General features: G+C 38.9%; 1 protein-coding gene across 1 annotated transcript in view; it reads right to left on the bottom strand.

Moving 5' to 3' along the window:
- YAF2 (YY1 associated factor 2) overlaps window positions 1–22,898 on the bottom strand; it is a 32,895-nt gene extending 9,997 nt beyond the window's left edge. Inside the window, exons 1-3 of the mRNA XM_027657528.1 lie at window positions 22,693–22,898; window positions 22,428–22,553; window positions 753–902 (exon numbers count right to left, since the gene is read on the bottom strand). Coding sequence (XP_027513329.1) covers window positions 753–902; window positions 22,428–22,553; window positions 22,693–22,718 — 302 coding nt within the window. The 5' untranslated portion in view covers window positions 22,719–22,898. The remainder of the gene's footprint in view (window positions 1–752; window positions 903–22,427; window positions 22,554–22,692) is intronic.

The following is a 22,898-nucleotide window of genomic DNA, read 5'->3' as shown; positions in this document are numbered from 1 at the left end:
TCTCAGCTTCTCAGATTTTTGGCACAGCACTATTGCCACAATAACTTTATGCTCAGTTTGTGATGAATTAGGGGTTAAACCTGCTGCTTTTGTTTAGTCATTTGAACCTTCCTTCCACCTGGTCTTACAACAAGATCAAGGCTTTTACAACAGCTTATCTGTACTGTAATAATTCATGTTTTCAGTTCTAAGAGTCCAAGGTTTCCTTCAGCATCCCAGATGCAGTACAGAGATTTTTAACACTAGATAATATACATGCCTTATTCTGTCACATTAATTTATACCCTAGTTCAGCCCTTCAAAGCTAAAGGGTTCTGCAAGGCTATCAATAACCAAGTTACTTTCCCACTCATCTGCAGTCTGGTACTGGCTCTCTCTCTCCCCCACAATTATTCTATATGAAAACTAGTCACTCCCATCCTCTCTCTTTTCCAGAGGTTAACATCATCAATTTGCCTATCAACAGTTTTGTATGGTGTGAGAAATACTTTGTAACCCTTAAAAGAATACTCTTAATAACTCTTAAAAAGTCTTTCTTTCACTATTCAACTGATCTCCATCTTCTGACCACAATTATATACTGCAGGTCTTCACATTTTATAGACATCCTAAACCAATGAAACTTCACAGACCGATATTTAGCCTTATTGTTTGCCACAGCACTTAAAAAGCAGTACAATCAAAGAACATCTCTTATTTTTGTTTGCAAATTATATTTTACCAATACTGCAAAAATTTCTAGATTTTTTTACCTGGTTTTCTTATGACTGTTCTTTTTGCTTGTTTCCTTTTCACTTTTTTCCTTTTCTACTTTGTCTTTTTTCTCTTTCTTTGATTGTGTAGGGGGCACAAATTGCTGAGGAACCTGCTGTGCAACCAGCTGAGAGACAGGTCGAGGTTTCCTGTGTGCACACATATATAGACACACATAATGCTTAGACTTCACAAGTCTCAAACTGTCTACTGTTCAGTAACTAACATTAACAATTACTATAAAAAGAAATATTGTTAAAACATATCTTGCTGCTAATACTTCATTAAGATAGCATATAAAATTTAAACATATTACAGTCTTTTGTTTCACTTACTTGCATTATCAGCAGATTTTTTTTTTTTATTCTACAGGATTTAGAGACAATATTTTATGATTTGCCCTCTTCTCCCAGTTGTCATGTCCAGACAGAGACCTCATAGAGTGAACTCCAAAAGATAAAGCTCCCAAAGACAACACTTTACCACCCACTCCCAGCCCCCTAAAATGCTGAAGGGGTCTGTTTTGAGTGTACTCCAATACAGACATAGACAATCTGTATCCCAAAAAGGAAAAAGCTGACCTGAAAGAGCTAAAATCACTGTTGGCCTTATACAATAAAACTTAAGTGTTTTCAGCTCAAACAAATTCATTGAAGGCAATAATAAATCCTGTTGTGTATCATTTTTATCACGTTCACTGGAAAAAAAATATACTGCACTAATATTAGTAGGATATAACTGTCAGAAGACATATAGTTTGAGAGTTGGCAACGGAAACCTACAGCCACATTCCACCAGTATACACAGTGCAGGTTTCATTTCCAATGTTTTCATCCAAATTGACTGTGGGAAGAGTAAAGCAGGCAAAAGAATTTCAGCAGTTTATTACTTTTACATTTTCCAAAATATTATTTTGAAATGGCTTAATTTTTATTCTGTTTTGTATTGTAATATAATTATTCTAGTTTGAAAGGAAACGTTTTCCTCTTTCCAATGCAAATGTATTTATCTATTCTTTAATTTTGGAATTAAGAAATTTCAAGTCATGACATATAAAAAAGAAGGTCCTACTAATACTCTGAAGATGTAAATTTCTTCTCCAAAAGAATGTTTACCCTGCCAAGCTCTTGAATTTTGTTAGTTGGGTTGTGATGCTGGGTTTTGTAATTTTGCAGGTTATATGCACTGTGAAACTCCGAGAATACAAAATAGTTATTAAAGCAAAGGAAGCTATCAGCTTATCCCAACCCACAGCATCACACTACTGGCACTTCTTGCTTAGATGAAGAGATGAGAAAAATAACAAAAGGAGGAAATCAACACAGCTCCCATTAACAAGTTATATTTTCAGTAATGATTGCAACAGTTCATGTTACAGAGTGAAAGTCAAATTACAAGAATCCATGGAGTGTGGGAAAGGCAGTTAATATAAATTAGCTGAGATTTCGTGAGTCTTCGCAGCAAGTTCTTAATGAATTAAAATAAATTAAAGCAAAGACTATTAAAATTGTCAACACAATAGAACTTTGAAGTAAAAACTAGAGTACCATTTTTACACTCTTGAACTAAGCCAACACTGACTCATCGAGAGACAAAGAACAGGAACAATCACAATTGGTAACTAAGTATATCAATTGGCAACTATATGACTACAGGCTCTTCAGGAGAGCACTAGGACCTTGCAAAGCACACATTGTACTGAGTCCATAACCACTGAAACAACTTGATGGACTACAAATGTGTAGGTTAATAGAGTACACAGGACATTTTTAAGAAAACCTGTCTCAGAATTGTTTTGACCTTTTGTCATAGCAGTTCATAACAGAGCAAGAACCACCAAGGTGTAATTGATGCATGAGCTTATCACTTCAGGTGGAAAATATTTGTCATATATAAACAAAACTGATGACCTGTCTTGAATTCAAGATTGTTCCAGGAGATAGGAATACAGTTTCTCATGACAGTCAAGTGACAATCTCGTTATTACTACACAGTGACCTGAGAGAATAATCTGACATGTTACTTATGAATTAAGACAGTAGTGAACTTCTGGACATAGAATGAATTGTTTCCCAGAACTGTGGGCAACACCATGATTATGGAAACTTGTTAAATAGAGGGGAAAAAAATCCTAGCCAAATAATTTTGGAAGTTGTCAATTTGTAACAATTTCAGTTCTTGAGGGTAAACTAGATCATTTATATTAGAGTACACCTGGGAAACTAAGCTTAGTTCTAAGTCCTATGTTTAGAACTTCTTTTCTTAATACCATAAAACAAGTGAGACTGAAAAAAAAAAAATCTTTGCAACAAGGTACAGAAGTCAGTTAAGACAAAAAAGGCACAGAGAAATCATGTTTTGGAAAATGCATTAAAAATTAATCAAGAGGTTCTATGTGGGTTTGCTGTAACAAGGGATTCCACTCAGTTATTTTATTCCTTCCATTGAAACAGCCAGCTTTTGGTTGTCAATTATTCCTATAGCTATCTATCAGTAATATCGATGTTCTAAATTTTATTATGTGATTTGTCACTTCCAGTTTTATTAAATAATGCATTCAATGTTTTATATTAAAAAAAATGAGAAAAAAAGTAATTCATATCTCTCAACATTAGGAATGTCTTTCAAGTATTCCAATTTTTTTTCTTTAGGTACTCAAAAGGGGCTACTAAATTGCAGCCAAGCACTTTGCAAGCCATGCAGGAGTTAGGAAATATCTTTATCACTCATGAAGCTTTAACCTGATAGAATTGTTCCTGACTTAGCAGTAGCTGAATCATGTCATTCAAGCATGAAGGAATTCATAGAGAAAAGGTTTTCTCAGAGAAGATAAAAGTAAGAGAAACTATCCTGTAATAGGAAATTGATTTTGATGATTTGTCAAAATACATTTTAAATTATTGGTTTTCAAAACCAGTTAAAGACTCCTTGCAATAGGCTGCTACAGATTAAGTATATACAGACAGTGTTAATACTACCTTTTATTTCATCAATATACTTATGGTAATCTGCTTTTTAAGCACATTTAAGAGTACCTGAGTTTTCTGGTGTTTAGAAAGAAGTTCTATAATCTTCTGCATTATGATTACAAGCACTATTGCCTCTACCACTGGGCCACTATTGGAACACCTCAACTGAACAGTTCAGAACTACAAGCAGAAATGTTCATAAAAACAATACATATCATTTAGCCAGCCCCTAAAAGCTTTGTATTCTTATCTAGTAATGCCACTTCACTAATCTGAAGGGGAACCCTAATAAAGAAAGGCATATACTATTACAGAAGATAAGAGCTATCAGTTCTTTCCAACAGAGGTGAACTTTACGGTTTAAGCACTGTAGAACATTCCAGCTCCAAATATTACACCTCTCCTCTACCACCTAGTTTTCCTTTTCAGACAGTGTTATCTTTCTTCTAAGTTAACATCAGCCATACTTCTACCTACACTTCTATTCCAACCTCATCCAGTTTTATTAATTCTCTAATTCCAATGTTGTTTTCAAGGTGATGTACACAAATATGCACATACTTCATAGTCTCCTTAAAAAAATCAGGAAAACTAACATTTTTGGTTTTTAAAAAGCTGACAGACATTAACACAAACATACAGGGATAAAGTTTTTTGTCTTCTCTACAATTCCCAAAAATGCTAAATGATAAGGATGTCACCATTTTAGCTCAAGTCTTGTTGCAGGATTTGATCTAGCTCCTGGTTTACAAGGTATACCTGCAGAGATTGCAGCAACTTGTCTTTACTTTAGGTTTTGTGTGCAGAAACTCATTCAGTGCTGATGCTCTCAAATGAAACAAATATTTAATACTGCAAAGCATGGACTACTTTTCATTGCTGGCATTCTTAAAAAAAATAATCTTTGTAATACAGCAACTTACATGCCTAAAGATGAAAAATACTCATGCACTAGAACAAATGATACCTGGAATTTTTGCCCTGAGTCATTCCACGTTGCACAGTTCAACACAATACCTTCTCATAAGTCATTTTGGACATCTCACAGAAGTACACACCTCCTTAATTTCCTCATTTGGTACTCACCAATAATCTATGTTAATAGAATTTTGACTAATTTGATAAAGTTAATAACTTGGTTTCATTACAAGAATGCAGGTCCATTTTGAGAACGGAAATAAAAAAATACCTACGTACAACAGAATCATAGAATCAGCCGGGTTGGAAGGGACCTCTGAGATCATCAAGTCCAACCCTTGGTCCACTACCACCATGGTTACTAGACCATGGCACTAAGTGCCACATCCAGTCTCATCTTAAAAACCTCCAGGGACGGAAAATCCACCACTGCCCTGGGCAGCCCATTCCAATGCCTGATTACCCTCTCTGTAAAGAATTTCTTCCTAATATCCAACCTAAACCTCCCCTGGCACAGCTAAAGACCATGCCCTCGTCTTGCTGATAGCTGCCTGGGAGAAGAGACCAATGCCCATCTGGATACAACCTCCTTTCAAATAGTTGTAGAGAGTGATGTCTCCCCTGAGCCTCCTCTTCTCCAGGCTGAACAACCTCAGCTCCCTCAGCTTTTCCTCAGAGGACTTGTGCTCCAGTCCCTTCACCAGCCTCGTTGCTCTTCTCTGGACTTGCTCCAGCACCTCAATATCCTTCCTGAACTGAGGGGTCCAGAACTGGACACAGTACTCCAGGTGTGGCCTCACCAGCGCTGAGTACAGGGGAAGAATCATTTCCTTGGACCTGCTGGCCACACTGTTCCTGATCCAGGCCAGGATGCCATTGGCCTTCTTGGCCACCTGGGCACACTGCTGGCTCCTGTTCAGCTTCCTGTCAATCCACACTCCCAGGTCACTCTCTGCCTGGCTGCTCTCCAGCCACTCTGTCCCCAGCCTGTAGCACTGCAGGGGGTTGTTGTGGCCAAAGTGCAGGACCCGGCACTTGGTCTGGCTGAACCTCATCTCGTTGGAATCAGCTCAACTCTCCAGCCTGTCCAGGTCCCTCTGAAGTGCCCTCCTGCCTTCCAGCTGATCGACACTCCCCCCCAACTTAGTGTCATCTGCAAATTTCCTGATGGTGGACTCAATCCCCTCATCTAAATCATCAATAAAGATATTAAATAGAATTGGGCCCAACACTGATCCCTGGGGACACCACTGGTGACTGGCTGCCAACTGGATGCAGACTTGTTCCCCACCACTCTCTGGGCCCAGCCCTCCAGCCAGTTCCTGACCCAGCACAGAGTGCCCCTGTCCAAGCCATGGGCTGCCAGCTTTTCCAGGAGTATGCTGTGGGAGACGGTGTCAAAGGCTTTACTGAAGTCCAGATAGACACATCCACAGCCTTCCCCTCATCCACCAGGTGGGTCACCTGATCATAAAAGGAGATCAGGTTGGTCAGACAGGACCTGCTCTTCCTAAACCCGTGTTGGCTGGGTCTGATCTCTCGTCCATCCTGTAGGTGCTGTGTGATTGCACTCAGGATGATCTGCTCCATAACTTTGCCAGGCACTGAGGTCAGGCCTGTAGTTTCCCGGGTCCTCCTTCCGGCCCTTTTTGTGGATTGGCGTGACATTTGCCAACTTCCAGTTATCTGGGACCTCCCCAGTGAGCCAGGACTGTTGGTAGATGATGGAGAGCGGCTTGGTGAGCTCTTCCACCAGCTCCTCAAAAATGAAAAATCCACATTATTCTTTAAATACAAAGAATTTCCTTCCAGGCAATTCAGGTGAACAGAATAAAAGCTTCCAAGTTAATTCAAGTTCCCAAATCTTCTACTCTACTTCTTGTTGCACAGGACTTAGGTAACGAGTTCATCATGTGTTTGAATATCAACTTCTTTCACACTTCTGCAATATGTTCTATCCTACCAGCATTGCATGGCAGAACTTATTCTTTGGAAACAGTAGTTTAGTCAACTAGCCCCCTGAATTTTACTGTCCAGGGTTTTACAAGAATTATTAAAATTGCTATCACCAAAAGGTCTTATAAGCAGTAAATAATCTATTTATGTATGTGATCTTTGGTCAAACTTGTAAAGCTTACTGCTAAAGAATAGAATCAGTACAAAAAAGAAATATGATTGCCTTTACAGATTCCACATAGAGGTTTTTTACAGTATCTCCTTGGGAAAGTCTTGCAGTTTATTCCAAAAGCTGAATTATAAACACAGGGTATGCTGATACATTATGGATTAAACCCAGAACACTTGTCACAGTTCTGAATAACATAGTAGAAACTCTAAAATCAAATTCAGGCATTCCTGAATAAGTATCTGTAGGAAAAAATACCTACAACTATTCACTAGGCTTCAGAGAAAGTCAGTCAGCTCCTTTAAATAACCACTCAGGTTTTCCTGAATCCCACATCTATCTTCGTTTACTACTTATGAAGGATAACTGCTTCAAAAGCAACATTCTGTAAATAGAAGAGATCCCTGTAATATCTTCTATTCTGTAAATAGAAGAGAGAGAATCCCTCTCTCATGCCCTGCAGACTTGCCTATCTCCTTTCCATCTGCTACTGTGTGGCTTCTGTGTGTTTCTGACTGAGATGACTCAGTTAAGGTACTCAATATTTTTTTTAAAATGGAATTCTAATTTCAATCATTTACTAGTATTCCTCCTCCACCAGTCTCCACCTCCTTTGTTATTCCCTCATCTAGTGGTGATTTTAGAAATGCCTTGTTAACATTCCAAACCCTAATAAAAATCCTGTCTTGCTGATCTTTGTTTCATACCTGTCTTTTAAAAGTCTAAACAGAATACAGTTAAGTGCATTAAAATCTTGTTGAGAACAAAACTGAATCATTCAAATCCTACTCTCTTCTCTCATTACGAGACTGGATCATTTTGCAGCACAAATGTACAGGCTTTAAATATCTTATAATTTATTTGAAGATCATTTTCTACTCACATCTATCTTAAATATTAATGTCTCAAGAAGCTAATAGAAATCTGATATCCACAGCAATACTCTAATCTTCATTTTTCTAGTTCACAGTCATTAGTGAAATCTCAAGAAAAGCTTATCTTTGCATACCTTTTACTTTATTATCATATTCTACCTAGTCTCTACTCAAATCTCCTTCACCATGTCCTCATTCCTCCAACTACTACAGTCCACATTCTGAAATATATCTTAACAGAGTAACTAGAGCAATTAATTTAAAAATAAAAGGTAGTTCCTAATCTCCAAAGTAAACAGATATTTACAGAGAGTCAAATACAAAGATGTGTGATATTATAGTAAACAGCTTTTTAAACAAAGTGAAGGATGTGAAAAAGTGGTTTAAGGTAGAAGATTTTCTAAGAAATGACTACTCCTGTAACACATCAGAGAACACCATCATCTAGGTATGAATGTTTTCAGCAATTCCTATGGCATCTATTTCAGTAACTTTTACAGGGCACAGCTATAGTTAAGTATTATAGTAATATTATAGAGTGATACGCTTCCTGAGCATTTGTAAAAAGACATTAATTATGTAAAATTCTAACTGTAACTTTGTAATAGAGCTTAGATAGCTTTTCACTCAGCAGATCCCAGGACAGGTTACAACCAGCAGCTTTGGAATGTGACTTTTCCATGATGGATTGATGATGTAGATTTAGACACCAGAAGATCTAAATGGTTCCAGGAAAAAAACCAAGATACTTCAAATTCATTTTCTGTAACAAGTAACAAGTACCTTGAAGTAGAAGTTAGTAAGAAGTAAATAAACTTTCCTCCCACTCACTAGCCAGGTCTTTTTTATATAGTTATCTCCCTTCCCCCACCCTCATAAACTGATAAAGAGTTACTATATAAATATCAAGTAATTAACTTTCCCTCTTCCTCAGGCATGTTTTCTCTCTTTTTCAGAGGTCTTTCTGCAGAAAAGGTAACAATGACCCTAATAATTTTTGCATCTATGCCCCGCCAGAGTATCTTTTCCCTCTCACTATAATTGGTTTTAATGATAACAAACATAAGCAACTTCACCTAAACATTCACCTAAAAATTAAACAGACACAGCTACCAGAGTCTTCCTTGCTTTGAGCTAACTTCTGCTTCCAAAGAGCTTAACTTCAAAGAGACTGTTCTTTTCTTCAAGAATAGGAATTCATGAAAAATGTTGGAAGGCTGAGACCTATATTTATATAGATATTGTAATGGTATTCACAGCTTTAAATAAAAGAAATGGAAACAAATTTAATTTCACATCATAACCTTATTATCATGGCTTACAAATGCAAAAGAATTTCCTAAGAGTCAAGAAATTGATACTTGAATTCCTCATAATACAGAATGAAATGACTAGAACCAAGACACACATACATGCATTATGTCATTGCAGTGACTATCCTCATGTAATAATGCTGACAGTCAAAAGCCAATTTGACACATAAGGAGTGACAGAGTCTTACGAGACTTCAAGTGAGAAGGTAAAACTTTAACTGTTACATTTTAGGCCATTCATTCCAGTTTATGCACAAATCTGTACTGTTAAGGTGTATGTGCAATCTGGCTGCACAGAAACCAAGAAAAAAATTCCCTATCTTTACCCCATCAATATCTTTTTTACTGATCTTTGTGCTTCAAGACAATGAAGTTTTCAATGCTAGTTTGACAGTAAAAATTTAAAAGCATTAAATATTTTTCAAACTTCAATAGCAGAGGACTATTTTTGTCAAATGTAAAACACTCATTCCCAAATAATTTGACAGAATTATTGAGCATTTCTATACACAAAATGCACAGTTTTTAATATATCCTTCCACATATTTGCAGAGTAATAGCTACAATGTTTTCAGACTTTATTTTCTTCTATCAGGCAATTTTTCAATTAACAACATATTTTTCTAGATTTGATACATAAGCAAAATTTGCTTTCTAAAATTACATTTATCTTTTTACTGACTATCATACCTACTTCACAATGTCTTTCTGCAGCATCTTGTGCAACAAGAGCTTCTAGGTTCTGCCAAACAATATTGCAGAACAAAGAAGGTGTTTTTTTTAACTTTGCTATAAACCCAACACAAACATTTGTTCCATTACTATTGCTGGGTTTTGTGACCAAGTGCAAGTAGGCCACAATTTACCTCCTAGTAAGAAAAAAAAGATTCCTTTCTGCAAAAGCACATCAATATTATTTAAAGCAAACGGGAAACCATCAGGAACACAGTGTATACTAAGTAGCATTGCAAATGCTGTGGCCAGTTAGATCTTCCAAACCGTGTTCTGCAGAGAAGCGAGCAGCTCATGTAATGATGCCACTCCTGATTTTTAGCAGTTGAAGTCCCATTATGAGAAGTAAAAGACATTTCCTATTAGCACTTCTTGTAATACAAGTTGCTAGCAATTAAATTAAATCACTACCAGGAGAAGCAGTCTTTGGGTTCTGACACAGATCAGCTCATCCTCCCCCAGTCATCACTACTGTATTAAGCAATTCATAAAATAAAAACTATCAGATTAAACTACATTTAGCTTGCCATGTCACATGAATATGCTCACACTAATCACCACACAAAGCCATCTTGTGAGAAACTAGTCTTTATTTCTACAGTTCATGATTAAATGCATCTTCAACAATTTACGCTGCTATCCAAAATTATTTTTTCTCATTACCATTACTTCTGTCATATCCTAGAGTGTTAACAGTACATTACACTGCCTCCACAAATTATACAACTATGTAATTATGACAGTGCAAACAATGGAGCTAGTAGTCTGTATGGGAAAACATAATATAGTTCCATCTGCATATTGCAGAGTAACAATGCAATTTCTAAACATCCTATGCATATTTGAATTCTAACTTTCAGCCAGCTCTGATTTGTGCTTTCATATTCCTAACTATTTTACAGTGTGAATCATTTACTTGGAATTCATCCATTCAGTGCATTTCTAGCAATTCTGTCTTTCAATAAAAGCTGATTCAATTAGAATAGACTCACAAGACCCATATGGTTTTATCAGTCACAGCAAAAATGTGCAGAAAACTACCCCTTGAGGCAGTGTTCCTATTTAATCATTCCCTTAAAGGGAATGCCCTATTTTCCAGATGACATTTAACAGATGAGGCCAGCAAGTCTCCTGAAGACAACTGGTACAATGCACAACAGCCTGCTCTAAGAAGAAATACATGTACCAAGACCTTTAGAAAGGCAAAGTTCATCTTCATGGATACTTTTCAAAGCGGCGATGAAATGTTACTTCTCCAACAACCAGTTAAGTCTCCAACCCTCTGAACGTTGTTAGAATTCTTTCCCATGTGCCACAGACTATGGCTCATCAATGCTCAGCATGGCAGATATATTGAAAGTACTCTGTTAGAGAAACATAAAACCAATTTATGTTTCCTAGAAGACAATATGCTCCATTATGAGCAGCGGTTACAAAGCTCAGTTTCCTTAACAACTTCCCCTGAGGAGGCAGTATTTGGGACTCTACAGAGAAAGCAGTGGTTACATTGTTTTAGACCCCTAGATCCTTGGGATTTATGGGGAAGTGACCTCTTCTGACTGCCAATCCCACAAAGGATTGCATCCTTCAGGCTGCTCCTCTGTCCCCTTCCCGCGGAAACTGTGATGCCTCTTGCACCTATGCAAAACAACACACGCAGAACACGAGGTTCACACTGATGCAGCAGCGCGGTCAATGTTGCACTGAACAGGGTCAATACTTGTTACAGTTGGTTTTGCAACCAAATAGGAAAGAACTTGCTTCTCACCTATCTTATTTGTTCTGCACTGCAGGTGTCATCTTCCCAGAAGGCTGCAGCTATCTACCAACTTCTTGCATTCAGAGCCAGCCCCACAAAGATGTCCACCTTAAGTAGGGGAAAAGACTTTCGACTAAAAAGTCAAGTCTCCATAACATTCTTCAGTAAAATGCATATTAATCTAAAAAGATGCCACAGAATCAGTCCTGACCTTCTCTTTCACCCTTCTTATTCAATTACAGAACTTCTAGTGCATGATCGTAATCACAGATTTCAGTGATATCTGTAAGAAACAACTTTCCTTTCACTCCGTGTGCCAACCAACTTTTTTCAGCTTTTAGAGTTAGGAACTTTATTTTCATTGTGAATTTTCAAGCCCCCACTCATTCACACTTTTTTTTTTCTGCTAGGCACTGTCATTTGAACTGTACAGTTCAGAGAAAGTATATTCAAGTATCATGGAAAAGTTTAAAGCTAAGTACCAAATCTCCAGTAAATTAGAATGGGAAAACTTTCAATTGCTCATTTCCTCCCCATCCCTCAACGTCTAAGAAAACAAGAAAAAACTTGTAGCAGACATCAGGGTCTTGTAGTCTTCTCCCAGACTTCTGATGAAAAATTTGCCAGCCAAAAGCCTACCAACAACATTCTGCAGCTGAACTCTCCAAGTTCAAGCCTGCTCCACATCAGTGTACCACATACCAGTGGAATGCACTTCAGAGGGTACAGATAATTCTCAAGATCTCTCTGTCCTACTTAAACCAGGATAAGCTACTGTATGAAAGTGTAAAAATTGAACACATAATATTTTGTTCTAACCTACTTTAAAAGTATTGTGTAGCTCACTGTATAAGCCAAGACACTACTTGGTACTTCAAGAAAATTTTCTGCAAAGCATACTGTCCTAACCTGACTTTCAAGATGAAAAGTACAGACACTTTATCAAGTTTTAAATAGGAACAGGCATAGTGGGCTGTCACAACTATCAAGGAAAAATTGCTATAAAAAGTCATGGGGCAGAAAATGCAACTTCTCATCATTCTACAGGTGATACAGGAGCTTTCTTCCCACCAGCTAGACTTCTCTTTTAATATCGTCCATCTTATTGTAGGTGTTTATTCAAATCCCAGTAGCTTTTAGTCTAGGACAGATAATTTTCCCTAGAAAAGATACATGGAGCAAGAATACCGTTGGTGGCACTAAAAACAAAGAGGCCATTTCCACAAAAAACACTCAAACAAAAACAACAACCAAAAAAACATTAAAAAATCCCAAACCAAACCTAACCAAACAAACAAACACAAAAGCCCTCCAAGAAACCCCCAAAACTAAACACATCAAAACACACACTACTTATGCCCCAAAGAAAAGTACTTAACCATGAAAATAGAGAGAAGTATATCCACTATCAAATATGGAAAGGAAGCAAGTACCAGATGGTATAAAGGCTTCCATGCTTCAGTACCCACACAAAAGTTTAATTCCATGTAACCAAATTAAACAAGGCAGTATGAGTACAAGTGAGAACAAGAAACAGACTGGGCTACTGAATGTTAATGATGGCAGTCTACAGCCTCTAATGAAATTCACCCTCAGAATCAAGGGTGAATTTCTCTAAACTTCAAGTGTTTAGAGAACTACATGAAGATGGAAAAAGTCATCAAGTACTGCAGAAGGGAAAAGAAAAAAAAAAAAAGACAACTCCCAAGATAGGCAAATAAAAACGCAGGTAGGAGTAGATGACTCAGCCTAACTCAAATTTCAGAAAGATACCAGAATGAAATTATTTAAGAATTGGGAGCATTAAAGGATAAAGCCAATTGGCTTGTCACAGCTAGTTCCTCTCTTTTATGGACTGATAGTCCTACTGACTAGGAGAAAAGGAATACATGTTCCAAGTCTTACTTGCAGCACAGTTAAAAATACATCCTCCCACTCAAGTTAAACTATGATGAGGACAAAGTTTCAGAATGAAGTTCAAAATGTGGGTTTGCTTGTTTAATAGTTCTCAGCAACCAGTGCAGAGACAGCAGCACGTACAGCATAATTTTTATAGTGAGGTTCTACAGGTATACTATTTAATATTCTTAATCATGCTTTGGACAAAGGAATAAGGAATAGAACAAGCATCAAGCTGAAAGGTGGTGACAACTATTTGATAAGACCATCCCGAGTGAAGATGACTCAAAAATCAAAATTATGAATTCCAAGAAAGACAGCACAAAGCACTGCAGGCCTTATGACAGCATGAAAAAAAAGTCCTACTTAAGTAACAATGGGATACAAAAGGACACCAGACTGTACTGGATCAAGCAGATTACAAAGCATGGATAAGTCAATATCATGGTACTACTGCACAAAGGAAAATTCTCATTCAGGGAAGTGTGAACATCAGACATCATAATTTAGCAGAATTCTAGAAAGCCACAGTCCTTCTAAACCATACACTAGGAATTACTCAGCTGAAGGTATGTCCTCATTCTGGGCTACTACTGTAAGGAACAAATGTGTCAACTGAACACTCAGGAATAAAGAATCATGATATAAAGAATTATGATTTAAGAAAATCATTACCTTTAAGAAAAGACTGTTGAAATTTCTTCTTCATATGAAAACTTACAGAGGCAAAGTGGGTGAATATGAAAACCAAATAACTACAAATGTAGTGTGTAATGCACTAAAGGGGGAAGGGGGACTATAAATCAACCTATCTCACTGAACACAAAGGTCAGATATCTGGAAAAACAGCAAGGGTAAAAAGCAGTATAAATAACCTATCTAAAGAGGTTATAGTCCCCTTCACTGGAGACTTGTTAGCATAAAGATAATGCTAGAAGTTGCCCAGGTTTACTGATCCTCTTTCAAAGTAGAAGAGGGTCTAAATCACTGGAAGACCTTTTCCATCCTGAGCTCCTAGGACAATAAGACAAATGAGACATATCAGCCTTTACACCCAAACTTATAATGAACACAAAAGAATTCAGAGCTTTCACTGCTTTCTAACTGTGGAAAACAAACGCTAATCTATTTTGCTGACAGAACCTTTCTCTGATCCTGCAGTACTATTAATAAAGTTGGCCTTCTAGAGAGCGTATCTCCTAAATCCATGATCAGATCTGAGATCTTGGAATCAGAGGGCTAAGTAGTTCTTCCTGTTCAACAGCTCTGATATCATTAGTTATCATAGGAGGGGAAAAAAAGAATGTTTATAGAAAGCGATAGATTTCTTTCTGCTCCATGTTTGTTTCTTTCAATTACATAAGGTGTATATACACAGAGAAGGCCAAGTAACTAAATTTCTGGCCGACATAACTACTGACATAACACTAGGGAACTACAGGCCTGTCAGCCTGACTTCAGTGCCAGGGAAGGCCATGGAGCAGATCATCTTGAGTGCCATCACACACCAGGTTACAGGAAAACCAGAGGATCAGGCCCAGCCAGCAAGGCTTTAGGAAAGGCTGGTCCTGCCTGACCAACTGATTTCATTCTACGACAAAGTGACATGCTTAGTAGAAGAGGGAAAGGCTGTGGATGTTGTCTGCCTGGACTTTAGTAAAGCTTTTGATACTGTCTCTCACAGCATTCTCCAGAAGAAACCGGCTTCCCATGGTACGGACAGGTAATAAGTAAAAAAACTGGCTGGATGGCTGGGCCCTGAGAGTGGTGGTGAACGGAGTTACACCCAGATGGCAGGTGATCACTAGTGGTGTTTCCAAGGACTTCAGTACTGGAGCCTGTCCTGTTTAATATCTTCATTGACTACATGGACCAGAGGATCAAGTGCATCCTCAGTCAGTTTGCAGGTGACACCAAGCTGGGTGGGAGTGTTGATCTGCTGGAGGGTAGGAAAGCTCTGCAGGGGGATCTGGACAGGCAGCATTGATGGGCTGGGGACAACTGTATGAGGTTCAACAAGGCAAAGTGCTGGGTCCTGCACTTGGGTCACACCAACCCCAGTCAGTGCTACAGGCTGGGGAAAGAGTGGCTGGAGAGCTTCTCAGTGGAAAAGGACCTGGGGGTGCTGGTCAACAGCCAGCTGGACACAAGCCAGCAGTGTGCTCAGGTGGCTAAGAAGGTCAATGGCATCCTGGCTTGTATCCCAAATAGTGTGGCCAGCAGGCAGTGACTGTCCCCCTGTACTCGGCCCTGCTGAGGCCACACCTCCAATCCTGTGTTCAATTTGAGCCCCCCACAACAAGAAGGATATTGAGGTGCTGGAGCGTGTCCAAAGAAGGGTAACAAAGCTGGTGAAGGGACTGGAGCAAAAGTCTTATGAGGAGCAACTGAGGCAGCAGGGGTTATTTAGCCTGAAGAAAAGAAGGCTCGGGGGAGACCTTATCACTCTCTACAATTACCTGAAAGGAAGTTGTAGGAGGTTGGTGTCGGTCTCTTCTCCCAGGTAACAAGTGACAGGACAAGAGGAAATGGCCTCAAGTTGCACCAGGGGAGGTTTAGTTTGAATATTAGGAAAATTTTTTTCACTGAAAAGGTGGTCAGGTATTGGAACAGGCTGCCCGAAGAAGTGCTGGGAGTCAGGATCCCTGGAAGTGTTCAAAAAATGCATAGATGTGGCACCCAGTGACATGGTCTGGTGGTAAACACAGCAGTGCTGTGTTAATGGTCATACTCGATGATCTTAGAGGTCTTTTTCAACCTTAATGATTCTACAATTTTATTGTTCTATTTTCAACATGATGCAAAAAGGAACAACTAAACAAGGTTTAAATCAACTATCAAAGTGGGATCAAACAGATTCTATGGGGTTTTAGCCCAGTATCAAATACTCTTTGTTTTGTTCTGGGAAGACTGCATTAATAAAGTAAAGGAAAAAAAAATTACTGAGGTATATCAGACATCAGGAAGGAGGTACAGGAAAAAAGAAAACAAGAAAGCATCAAACCAAAAATATCAATTTCATGCTGGAGAGATAAAAAAAAAAACAACAACACATTTTTAATGAGCTGTTTAGAGTAATAGATTAAAGTATCTGTCAAGTTCATCTTAAAAAAAAAAAAAAAATCAACACCCCCCCACACACTTCTTTGGAAAACCGAAAAACTTCTTTCTTTTCTAGAATTGATCTTCTTTTGAGTGGTTGTGAATTGCATTCTCTATTGCCCATATAAGCATCTCACAGAGCCAGGCCACTCAATAGAAATTCATTCATTGTTTAATAAAGAAAACAAAAACTCATTCTAGTCGATGTGTGCAGAATTCTTAAGTTTCACTATATTTTTTCAGGGAAAATAATTCCTAAATAAGTTTCCTAACAATTCTAAAAACTCTTCTTAAAAATCAGACTGGAAGTCCAGAATGACTGAATTACCCCATGGCTATCTACAGAGCAAAAGAGAACTATTTATTCTTACTTTTTTTTATAATTTAATATTGACACTAAAACATAAAACTTCTAATATAGAGCTTGGTAAAATATGGATTATATATGACTTTTCCATTCACTTAATTCCTGCAAATATTTCCTTCTCCAAACTACCACAAGTAACGAACAGCTCTTCAGTCTGTTAAGCTTGATTCAGGCATGTATTTGTAAAATCAGCACGACAAGCAATTCTTCCTCTTTTCTCCTTTACAACCTTCCCCCTGTCACATACACATACGTGCACACACAGAGGCTGCACAGTGGAAGGCAGAAGAGTGAGTCCTTAACGAGCTGTTGTGAAACAGACACATTAAACCAGATATACAGGAGAAGTACCAACTCTGTCCTCAGCAGTACTGGATTTCAACAGAAATACAAATACCAGATTTGATTAAATGTAACTGATTTGTGCTTATAAACATCCAGATGGTACATGACTAAACAAATTGCACATGTTTTCTGAAGAAAAATGACCTTGATATCCAAGTTAAAAAATTAAGCACTTCATTTATGCTTCTTGAAGCATAAAACAAACTCGTGACAGTTCCAAATAGAGACCTATATCTCATATTTAGGAGATTATCAGACATGCTTATAAATTCGTGGACATATTAGCTCGCCAGCCTCTCAGGCACAGTCAAGGAGCACAGACCAAATACCAAGGAAACATACAAAGACTGCATCCCCGTTCCTTATATCTCAGACTGGTATGATTTAAATTTGGCTTTCTTCAGCTGGGAGAAAAGGAGCAATTCAGTAATGAAGATCAAGAGATCACAGGACAAGGAAGCCATGCCCCCATTCAGCTAGTTATACATCTCTCTACTTTGGCAGTACAGGATGTTAAGAGGCACAGATCCCAAATCCACAAAAACTCATCCTGACTTAAGATAACTTTCTCATTCTGGCTACAAATTTCAGGGGCTATTTTATAAATGATATTGCATATAGCAAGCAGCTCACTCAACATGTGTATCAAATAGGAATTCCTAAAAAAAAAAAACAAACAACACACACACTACATGCAAGCAAACAAAAAAAAACCCCACAAAACTTGACAGAAGTCACTTGTACCCGTCCCATTTCTTTATTCTGCCTCATTTCCCCCGCCAAAAGAAAATTATTATGGATTTGAATAGTGTGCACTAAGGCCCAAATTTATAGGTAAGATTAAGTTTTCACTGAATTCAGAGAAAGTAATGAAAGAGGCTCTAAAAAATAAAACCATAACAAGCATAAAATACACTTTGTACAACAAATCTTCCCCTGTTAACCAGCTAAGACAATACTTTTAGTGAAAATATCCTTTTTACCTAATTTAAAAATCACAGAATGCTATCAACTCTGAAAAAGGGAAATTGATCATGTGTCCCAACCCCTCTTTTTTCCTTTATTTACATAGCAGAGTATCATTCCAAGCATTTCAAATTTTAAAAAGCCAGTGTTTGCAGTTCCTCCTGCAGTTCTCACTACCCTTCCCTGGATGCTCATCATTCACACTAAAAGGAGAAGTGGTTTATCATAGCATTGAAAAAAGAATAGGGTCCTGCAACTAGAGATCAGACCACATACATAAAAACCACATGAAGGAAAGCAAAGTGACAGGTAATTTTAAATCTTGATGCTATAGCTGACTGAATAACAAGAGTGTTAGTAATGCTTCTAAGGAAGTTTGAGCAGAGAGGTGACAATGGGGCAGTAATGCAGTCTCCCAGAAGGCAGAGGAGACTAGGAAGCGTACATTCCTGTAGAGGGAATGCCAGTCCTCGTGTGTACTTCTTCCCAGCAACACTGAAACTCTTAATCTTCAGCTTTACAACACATCTAAATTACAGTGACTAATGGTGTTAGCTGGCAAGAATAGCAAAATCCAAACATCTATTGAAGGACAGACAAACCAGGAGCAAATAGTTGCTGCAATAAGGTCTGTCCAAGGATCCAGCCCAATTCTTGAAGGTCAACCAGTATTAATATACTCCTGATTCAGATAGTGCCATGAAGAGCAGAAGAAAGAAAAGAAATGGTAGCTTGCTAATGGAGGTAGCTTTCTTTTGACAAAGCGGTAATTGTGAGAGTCAGACCAAATTCAGCAACCCCATTACAACCTCCCCAGGAGGAAAATAACTCCCTTATGTGTTTTCAGCACAGCATCATTGTCACTGTTGCTTTTACATGATTCCAGTCTGGGCTTTTTCAGTGTTCTAGCAATGACTTCTCTGTACAACATGGGTGACAGATGGGCAATGATGATTTTTCAAGTGATTTAGTCTCAGCAAAACTCAAACAATTTCATGGGGTAAGGAAATCAAACCACTTATTTAGCCTAAGGACTTTGCCTCTTGCCAAACTTCGATGGTTTCTGCAAATGATAAAACTTCTCAAAGAGGTCATACAATTTCTTTGTTATGGAAACTATTAGGCAACCTAAATATAGAGTTTGCTACCAGTTCCCTCTATAAGACAGTACGCTAGGGTTCTCTTCAGTATTCCTTACTCATGCTTCTAATGAACTTCAGCAGGAGATTTATCCAAGTAAGAAATGATTATTACAGTCCTATGTTCCTTATGTTTGTATAATGTCTTTCATCCAGATGATATCAAAATGTTTTAAAGGTCACACGTAGAAAATTACTATATTCAGTGCAGCCTCCTATCAAGAGGAACATAGCAATTTCAGTACCCAAGCAACAAAACAGAACGATTTAGGTTAGAAAGTAAATACGAAAGCCATGCCTACAGGGGGAGTTTAGATCCTCAGTGACATTACCAAATTAACATCTGGCAGTGGTTCTAGAGTAAAAGGTACAGGGATTTTCATCTGGCAGATGGGAGCTTAGTTCTACATCTGACTCATGGCACATCTAACTGGCACCACGTTGGGGCATTCCTTTAGTACTAACCCAAGGAAAAGAGTGCCACCTTGGGAATCAGTTACACCACTTTCTGCAGCATCCAGGATTTCCCTTGGACACACCCCCTCCAAGCATAGCCCAGCTTAATCAATCAAAGTAATACTGCCATAGACAAAGTTAATTGAACTCCATGATCTAATCTGCTTACCAAATTCAATCTAGAAATAAGATATAATCAAGAAGTCGTAAGAATTATTTGCACTAATCTTAACAATTCCACCAGTTGGTGAAGAACATAACCCATGTCTAGCCCCTGGCACAAAAGATAACTCTTTTGGAAAGAAGAAATTATTCAACAGTGAAAACATCCATAAACCCTACCCCCACCTGAGAATATCTCTGTAAAGTTAAATGTACATAATCAGTATTAAAAAAAAGTTTTAATGAACTTTGCACCTGATTTCCAGTGGCCTTCAAACCCACTAAACTTAAATATGACTGCCTGTTTTTCCACCTGAAAATCTGGTCATATTTAGTGAATTTTAACATGCAGAAGCAGATATTAAAACATTCCACCACAAAGAAACACATTTCTCTGAATTAAAAAAAAAAAAAGCAGTGTTTTACATTACCTTCTAGACAAAGCTCTCCTCACTAAAAAAACAGTCAAAAATTTTAAGTAAGAACACTGCACACAAAGAACCATGCTGAGGCATCAATTTAATCTAACATCAAGCTTCAAAATGGAAGACTGAAATAAATAAATAATGCATTCTGACTGTCATCAAAACATGGTAGTATTGTTATTCTGTCCAATGTTGATGAAAACCATTTTGTCCTACAGGCAATACCAACAAATGCTTTAACAAGGCAGTAATTTTGTCACTTGGATTACAGATGCTTAAAAAAAACCAAATAATAAAACCACCCAAATGGCCTTTTGTGTCTCTTTGGCACCCTAACGATCCTCTCCATGGACACAAGGGTCTACTTACTAGCTCAAATCAAATATCAGAACTGGAGACAAAAACTGCTTTGCCTAAAACCTCAAACCTGTATTTATCTCATGCCATGTGTAAAACCTGGACTTTGGAAACACATGAAAATGCAATTCATTTAAACCTTATGGGAAAAAGAAATCCATAAACCTACTCAGGTACACATTGTTACAGTGTTTAAGTAGAGAAACAAAAATCTACCTATCAACTACAGTTCTTCCATAGCAGGTCACTGTCAAGGAGAAATTGGAAATTCAAAAAAAACCAAAACAAAACAACCCAAATGTTTTCTTGCTAAATTATATAAAATATGAAATATTCAAGGGAGGAAACTAGAATGCAATGAAAATATTTGTTTCTCAGGAACTCCACACTCTTTGATTTGGCATGGGGTTTTTTTGTTTTGTTGGGTTTTAAGTTTCAATGCTTTTATCCAGCTGAGTTTCCAATGCAACAAAACATAATTTTACACTGACTGTGCCTATCAAATTGACTGGATGTTAAAGAGCCTTTTTTAAAGGCTTTGCATTAATTCAGTAGTCTTATTTTGTTGAATATTACAATCTGTACACATTTCTCTGTGATATAAACACAATGCCATTGTTATAACTGCAAACCACACTATTTGTGACAGATGCATTTACCTCACTGATTTCCTTTGTTTGAAAAAAAAAATCAACTAGTACTGAAATCTCAAGTTATAAGAAGTCTTTTCAGCACTCATTCTGGTTTTCAAAATTCTAAGAAACCAACTCCAGAAAAGGAGTAATTTTTTTCTCGTGTAATTGGATCCAACCTTGCAGTCACAATTTCGAATGTAACATTTGTTGCAAGTTATATTCATCACTGCTTTAACCAATATCTACAATGTAATTGTGGTTTTTGATAGAATTGCAACTTTGATTGCCATTTAAACTTCTCCTGCAGAAGGGATTAACCTCTAGGTATGATAACTGTAAGAAAGGATTCTTGAGCAACACTCTCTTCTGTTAGCATGCATGGCTACAAGTGCACTCCTGTTCATTTATAAAAAGCCTCCATTCCCCAAACACACACGCTTAGCCACAATACTGAAAGACACCGGCAGGCACAGGAACCACTGCAAGGTAATCCACTGCAAGCTTTCCGACTGGTGTACAGAGAAAAGGTCCTCCTGGGAAGTCACGGTTTCATGAGGATGCAATTCCATACGGCACAATTCAACTAACAATTCCTTTCTAAACACTAAAGGGTTATAATCCACCCCCTACAGCCCCCGGAAACCTGGACGGTGATACTCTGTGATGAAAAGTGAATTAAAATTAATACTAATACTAATAATTATACAAAGGGGTTATGTATGTGGCAAAGTTAAACTCACAGAAAACATGAATTTAAAAGAAAAAAAATATTAAAGGGTGAGTGTCTTAGCAGGCACACCCCAGGTGATGGTTCTTCTTCATGCAAGGGGCACAGCCTCTTCAGGGTTAGGCTACGCAGGTAATTATGCCCTTCCTGGTATTTATAATTTCTGTTTCCACACACGCCGGCGCACCGCTGGGTCAGGTTTACCGAGGAGCCCCGGGGGGGCTGGGTGCTCCCCCTCCGCCCCCCCGCACACCCCCCGGTAAACGTGACCTGATTCCTATTACGGCCGCCCTCCCTCACACACACCCCGGGGATGTTCCGCGGCTTCCCCGGCCCCCATTCCTGTCACGGCCGCACAGCCGCTCCCCCGCCGCCCTCGCTCCCCCCTCCGCCGGCGACCCACCGTGTGGAGGTGCCTTTCCTCACGTCGCACATCAAGCACTTGAAGGCCTCGGCGCTGTTGCGGAAGGTGCAGACGCTGCAGTCCCAATACCCCTCGTCCGAGGAGGGTTTCGGCTGCCGCTTCGGCCTGCGGAGACACACGCGCGCCAGGGGCAACGCCGGCCGCGCCGCCCCCGCCGCCCCCGGGGCAACCCCGCCGCCATCGCCGCCGGCCCCGCGCTCCCGGAGGGCCCGGGGGAACCAGAAGGCGCCGCCGCTGCCCCTACCTGGTCGGGCTCTTCTTGTCTCCCATGCCGGCTCCAGACGCGTCCCCGACCCGGCCCCGGCGCGGCCCTTTGTGCGCTTGTCAATAAGAAGGAGCGCGGGGGGTCTCCGGGCTCTAGCGGGGACCCGGGGAGGAGGAGCCGCCGCCGCAACCTCCAGCTGTCGGGGAAACTCCCGCTGCCGCCACCGCCTCCCCGCTCACGTGTCC

The sequence above is a fragment of the Corapipo altera genome, unplaced genomic scaffold, assembly GCF_003945725.1.
Source record: "Corapipo altera isolate COAL_440 unplaced genomic scaffold, ASM394572v1 1, whole genome shotgun sequence".
Lineage (NCBI taxonomy): Eukaryota > Metazoa > Chordata > Aves > Passeriformes > Pipridae > Corapipo > Corapipo altera.
This window is presented reverse-complemented; position numbering and strand designations above follow the sequence as displayed.